The sequence below is a fragment of the Ovis canadensis genome, chromosome 2 (assembly GCF_042477335.2).
Source record: "Ovis canadensis isolate MfBH-ARS-UI-01 breed Bighorn chromosome 2, ARS-UI_OviCan_v2, whole genome shotgun sequence".
Lineage (NCBI taxonomy): Eukaryota > Metazoa > Chordata > Mammalia > Artiodactyla > Bovidae > Ovis > Ovis canadensis.
Genome location: NC_091246.1, coordinates 191,987,229 through 191,993,922, shown reverse-complemented (window position 1 = coordinate 191,993,922; position 6,694 = coordinate 191,987,229). Strand labels below are relative to the sequence as shown.

The 6,694-nt window shown below is 48.3% G+C and overlaps 1 protein-coding gene across 1 annotated transcript; it reads right to left on the bottom strand.

Annotated features, from left to right (window-relative positions):
* Nucleotides 1-4,145: 4,145 nt before the first annotated feature.
* LOC138434697 (G protein-coupled receptor kinase 5-like) lies at nucleotides 4,146-6,433 on the bottom strand. The gene is given in 2 exon segments (XM_069579466.1): nucleotides 4,146-5,453; nucleotides 5,456-6,433. Coding segments are annotated over 2 exon segments (1,692 nt in total). The 5' UTR covers nucleotides 6,363-6,433; the 3' UTR covers nucleotides 4,146-4,668.
* Between the last annotated feature and the right edge of the window lie 261 nt (nucleotides 6,434-6,694).

The window sequence follows — 6,694 nt, the reverse complement described above, 5'->3', positions numbered from 1 at the left end:
TCACCTCTAAGCAGAGAGACTTGCTTCCCTCCCACCCTATCCCCATTCAGTGCTGTTTCCACCAGACTCCTAGCCTCTGATATCAGCTCTTTTGCTATTTGAACCTGGTGAGTGATGCATGCTAAATCACTTCAGTCGTGTCTGACTCTGTGCAACCCTGTGGACTATAACCCACCAGGCTCTTCTGTCCAGGGGATTCTCCAGGCAAGAATACTGGAGTGGGTGGGCATTTCCTTCTCCAGGGTATCTTCCCGACCCAGAGATCCAACCCACATCTCTTATGTCTCCTGCATTGGCAAGTGGGTTCTTTACCAATGGTGCCACCTGGGAAGCCCTATTTGGATCTGGGATCTGTGTTTATTCTACAAGGGATTGGGGGTTTGGTAGCATCAGAGTATCATGTGGCTGGAGGCTGCCTTCCTGGCATCCCCAGGATGCAGCTCTGGCAGAGTCCTCAACAGCCTCCCCAGGGATCACCATGCTCCTTGGCCAGTGCCCACCCCCACCCCTGCCTTCTGGGCTCCAGTTTCAGCTGGCTCCTGAGCACCTGTGCAGTGCTGGCCACTGGGCAGGCACCAGATATGAGAGACAGGTCAAAAGCTTCCATCTCCAGGAGGTGATGAGTGTGGACATGGTGATGCTGCATAGGGAGCGCAAGGCCAGAGGAACCCAGATCCCCGAGGAGGGAACATCACCCAACCTGGGGGTGAGGAGGGCTCAGGAAGCAAGGATGGAAGCTTCCTCAGAAGTGTGATTTGAACAGAAGGCCTGGCTGTGCTAAGGGGCAGGTGGGCGCATGAGAGGGAATGAAAGTGCTGGGTGTGGGAAATGCGCTGGTGGAGGGGACTGGTGACACTCATTCCTTTACTCACATTGGACCCCAAAGCAGACACTTGGCCATTTACCCAAGGTCTTCTTCTTGTCCTCACCCTCAAAAGGTTCTTTACACAATGACGTGACCCAAAACTATTCCTGAGGGATCTGAGTTCTTAGTGATCTTGTTTATGTTGGATTATTCTGTCATCCATTAATCTTACCTTTGGACATAGCCATACGAGGGACAGTTCCTGAGGATTTCCTGTCCCCATTGTGTAGCAGTATCTGTGTAACACTATCTCCTCTTGAAAATTAATGTCTGTCTCTCTAGTCAACATTTTAACTCTCTTTTCTCTTGTTTATTCAGTGACATGAGGATTTCCAAATGGTCAAGTGAGGGTCTCATCTTCTAATTTAATTTAACTTAATTCTTCTGGTAGATCCATCCATTCCTTGAGTTACCAAGACTACTTAAATAATAGAGCCCCAAATTGTGGGACTACAAGACAAACAACGTGTGGGTTAGTCATTAGTTGTATTACGAAGGAGGTGATTAGCTCTTCAACTCCTGGACCCACGTATGCTGTACCTATGTATGCTAAGAGGAAGAAACACGACCATGTATTGATAGCTGATTCAGGACTACATTGTACAGTGTAGAATAGATACAATGCCTTTTTTTGAGGCATTGTCTCTTATCTGGTGCTATAATGGTGTCTTTAATAGGCCATCCCACTATTCAAGAAGGCCAACTGCTTTGGAGTGAGCAGGAACATGGCAAAAACCTATGAATCCCATGGATATTATTGGTTAATTGTCTTATTTTTCTTTAGGTTGCAAAATGAGCTACTTGACTGGCAGCAATGTTAAGTGATTAAGGGCACCAGTAAGTCCACAGATGGTATTGCCAGCAGAAACAAAACAGATAAGGAAGGAAAACCCCTTCACAGAACTGTCTATCCCAATAAAGAAAAATCACTGCCACCTCTGTGACGGAGGACACCAACACAACCAACCTCCACCAGGGGGCCAACTATTCCCCCATGGTATGGCACCATATTGAGGGCACTTCGTAGTGATGGTAGTCAAATCAATTTTACCTTTTTAAAAAATACTTATTTTGCTGCACTGGGACTTAGTTGCAGCATGGGGGATCTTTAGTTGTGGCATGTCGGATCTAGTTCCCTGACCAGGGGTTGAACCTGGGCCCCCTGCATCGGGAGTATGGAATCTTAGCCACTGGACCTCCAGAGAAGTCCCCAAATGGCTTTAGAGTGATCAGTTCCATGCTGTTGTGCCAACATACAACCTCCATCCCTGCTATCACTGTTCCACTTTGTCAATGAGTATGTACTTGGTTGCAGAAAGAGATGGACAATTAAAAACCTGCTCTGCAACAGGTATCCTCATGGGAAGCATTCACACAAGACACAAATAATATCACATGATTCACCTGTTCTTTCTCTAAGCTTGTTATGAGTCTTTCAATCTAGCTACTTTCAACTTCCTGACCACTGACCTTAGCCACCACCCACAAATCAGGAGTGATCCTTACTTCATATCATCTAGAGGATCATGTGATGATGTACTGCTTGAAGTTTTGACTTTGGGAGGATTTCCCATTTCCACCATCCTTCAACACACCACTGAGTTGCTCCATGGTGGTTCATCTTCGTTGGCTGCTTCATATTGCTCAGAGCCATCTGAACAGGGCTTCAGTGCTTTCCTCAGCTGGCCATGGGGTAGGTTGAGGGAGGAAGTGTAGGTGGATGGGTGAGCCACCTATTTGTGTACCTTCCACCTGTCTCCAGGATTTGCATGAGTCTAATCCCATCGATTTGATGGTGAGGTGATCAGACAACCTCTGGCTCTTGTTGGGCAGCTCAGGTTCCTGGTCATGGTCATTTGGTCCCCCATACGTATTCACTCTTAACCAGAGCAAAATCTGTTTCCTAATGGAAAAGTTGCTCAAAGTAGAGGCTGCCTCTTATTGGAAATCAAGTGAATGTGGGTCTATGTCTGGACTCAGTGACATCTGATCCTTAATGCTGTGCCTCACTGACCTGGTTACTAAACCATAAGGTGAATTTGAGGCCACACAGTGTGAAGTCCATTCACTTTGTTTCTCTTTTTCAAGATATCCTTGGCATTTTCATGTAGACTTTAGAATCTGTTTGTCAATTTCTAGAAAATAAAAAGCCTAGTGAGGTTATGACTGAGACTACATTGGATCCATAGACAAATTTGGAAAGAACTGGGATTTTAACAATATTGAGCCTTTCCATAATGACACTGATGTCTCTCCACTGATCCAGGTCTCAATTCTCCTAAGTATTGTATACATTTTAATGGTATACTTGGAATGTAATTTAATTTCAATGGTTCGCACACTGACTTATATTGTGATCTTGCTATATTAACTTTTAAATTTTTGTCATTGTTTGCAGAGATCTAGGTATGAATTTTCTATGTGAAACGTAATCAGTTTGTTTGAGAAAAGAGATAGCTTTGATTCCTTCTGATCTACATGCCTTTTATTTCTTTTACTTGCCTTATTGCACTGGCTAGTGTAAAACAATATTTAACACAAGTAGTGAGAATGGACAGTTTATTCCAGATCAGTCGCTCAGTGGTATCCGACTCATTGTGACCCCATGGACTGCAGCACGCCAGGCCTCTTTGTCCATCACCAACTCCCAAGTTTACTCAAACTCATGTCCATTGAGTCAGTGATACCATCCAACAATCTCATCCTCTGTTGTCCCTTTCTCCTCCCACCTTCAATCTTTCCCAGCTTCAAGGTCTTTTCAAATGAGTCAGTTCTTCGCATCAGGTGGCCAAAGTATTGGAGTTTCAGCTTCAGCATCAGTCCTTCCAATGAATATTCAGGACTGATCTCCTTTAGGATGGACCAGTCCTTGCAGTCCAAGGGACTCTCAAGAGTCTTCTCCAACACCATATTTCAAAAGCATCAATTTTTCGGTGCTCAGCTTTCTTTGTAGTCCAACTCTCACATCCATACATGACTACTGGAAAACCATAGCTATGACTAGATGGACCTAGGTTGGCAAAGTAATATCTCTGCTTTTTAATATGCTATCTAGGTTGGTCATAACTTTTCTTCCAAGGGGCAAGCATCCTAATTTCATGGCTGCAGTCACCATCTGCAGTGATTTTGGAGCCCCCCAAAATGAAGTCTGTCACTGTTTCCATTGTTTCCCATCTATTTGCCGTGAAGTGATGGAATCGAATGTTATGATCTTAGTTTTCTGAATGCTGAGTTTTAAGGCAACTTTTTCACTGTCCTCTTTCACTTTCTTTTTTTTTTTTAAGTCTTGAGTCACATTTTTCATTGCTGTTGTAAATTCCCCCCTCCCACCAACCCCCCTCTAAAATGTCTTAAAACACATGGTTTAACAGTGGCTGCACAGAAAATATACACCCTCAAAGTCTGACTTTCTTTTAAATACAAATATACAAAATGTAAACTGAGACAATAGAGAAATTTACAAAACTTTTCTTTAAAAATAATAAAGACAAAATTCAGTTCTAGTTATTAGGATGCTATTAAACTACGTGCAAGTTGTATCCGATTGGATTTCTATTGCAATGTTCGCCAGAGACACGTCCAATCCATCTCGGCTCGAGGGCCGCCTCCAAACACAGACCTGAGTGGAAATCTCTTTGAGGAACTGGGAGGCTCCCCATCTCAGGGGTGGGCGGTCTCCTTCCCCGGCTCCTGGAGGGCTTCCCCGCCTGCCCGCCAGGGTGGGAGCTCCTCTGGTTGCAATTCTGCTTCTAAGAAGAAGGGTCCAGGCTGGTCCCACCGTGGACTTCAGGCCAGAGCTGCAACTAGCTGCTTCCAGTGGAGTTTGAAATCACGTGGTTTGAATTGATGTGGTGGTTAAAACTGGTCTTGGAATTGGGTGAACTCTTGGAATTGTTCTGATGCTGACGCTTAAGGAGCCTCTGGAGCAGCCCTTTTTTTGGCGGTTCTGGAGGGTGGCTTCGGTTCAGGTCTGGTGAGAGGGTACCGTGGGGTCCGAACACGTTCAGCTCCTTAAAGCACTCAGTTTCTATCCTCTCGCTTTGCCACGGGATGGGCACAGAGCCCGTGGAGAACTCGGAGTAGAAGTCGTCGTCCATGTGGTCCAGGTTGACGCCCTTCACGGTGGAGAACTGCTCGATGTCCAGCACGTCCTTGCAGTACACGGCCCGGGGATCTGGAATAAAGGGGGGATCCAACATCCCGGCCTCTAAGCGCTTGAAATTCATGTTCCTGAAGAAGGGGTGTCTCTTGACCTCCGCAGCCCCTTCCTCCTGGCAGCCCAGCCTCTGCTCCACATCTTTGGTGAGCAGCATTTTGCAGATGGACTTGGCCTCCTCGGAGAACTTGTGCGAGTACACCTCCTCCGTCTCCAACACCCGGCGGTCCACCTCCTCCCGCTTTACCTTCTCCTTGCGGCCGCGGAAGGGCGACTGGCCCTCGATCATCTCGTAGATGAGGCAGCCCAGACCCCCGTAGTCGGGGCTCAGGCCGTACCTCTGGTTGTTCAGGACCTCTGGAGCCATGTAGCCAACGGTGCCCACCCGGCCGCGGATCAGGTCTCCCTCGGGGATCTTCACGGCCAGGCCAGGGCCGAAATCCTAATGTGGCCGTAATCGTCTAACAGGATATTTTCAGGTTTCAAGTCTCTGTAGACAATGTTCTCATGGTGGAGGTCCTCCAGGCCGCACAGGATCTCTGCCGCGTAGAACAGGGCACGCTCCTCCTCAAAGCCAGGGTTCCCCATGTTGTAAATGTGGAACTTCAGGTCCCCGCTGTTCATGATGGTCAGGACCAAACACAGTGCGTCCTTGGTCTCGTAGGCGTAGGCCAGGTTGACCACAAACCAACTGTTGACCTTCTCCAGAATTTGCTTCTCATTCAGGGCCATGGACTCCCCTCTCCTCTTTTTGATCCTCTTCTTCTCCAAGCGTTTGCAGGCGTACATTTTACCCGTGGCTCGAACCTGGCAGGCACAGACCTCCCCAAAGCCCCCTTTTCCTAGTACTCGGTACTGCCTGAAAGTGTTTTTGGTTACCGGTTGCCTTTCCAACCACTTCCACTGGAGAAAGCGATCAAAATACATGCTGTCCAGGTACTCGTGGAAGGGTTCTCCCCTCAGGTAGTCGTGGACAGACTGCACGCAGGCCGAGAAGAGTTCTTTGCAGGGTTTCTGAAGGAGCTTCTCCTCCGTCTGAGAGACCAGGTCCCGTCCAACTTGGGTGATGAAAATTGGGGACACTGAGTCCAGGAACTGAATGTAAGACTCTAGCCCAGGTCTGGTTTCACAGAACTGCCGGAAAAGCATCCTCCCAGTTGGCTGTTTGTCACATAAACTGCAGTAATCTCGGTCTATGGTCCTTCGGAGGTCTTCACACTGGTTAATGTGAGGGAACTTCAGGATTTCCTTCCACTTCTTGCTTTTCCCTTTGCGCTTTCCTCCGCCTCCTTCCCTGGCTTTCAGTAAGACCGTGTTGGCCACGATGTTTTCCAGCTCCATTGACAGTCGGCGGTCAGCGAGGGAGCCGGCCGCCGGGGCTGTCAGCGCCTGACGGTGCTGCCGCTGCCGCTGCTGCTGCTGCCGCTGCTTGGGCTGCTGCCGCTGCTTGCCGGAGCCGGGAGCGAGCAGCCCGCCTAGGCTACCGCATTATTCTTTGCTCTTATCCCTCCGAGTTTCCACCTCTGCAAAGAGGAGCCGCCGCCGCCGCTTCTTCCTCCCTCTGTGTCCCCCCTCCCCCCCCCCAACAGTTTCCCCCCCACCCCCCACCCTGCGCGCTGCTCTGTCACTCCATTCTCCCTCTTTCACTTTCATCAAGAGGCTCTTTAGTTCCT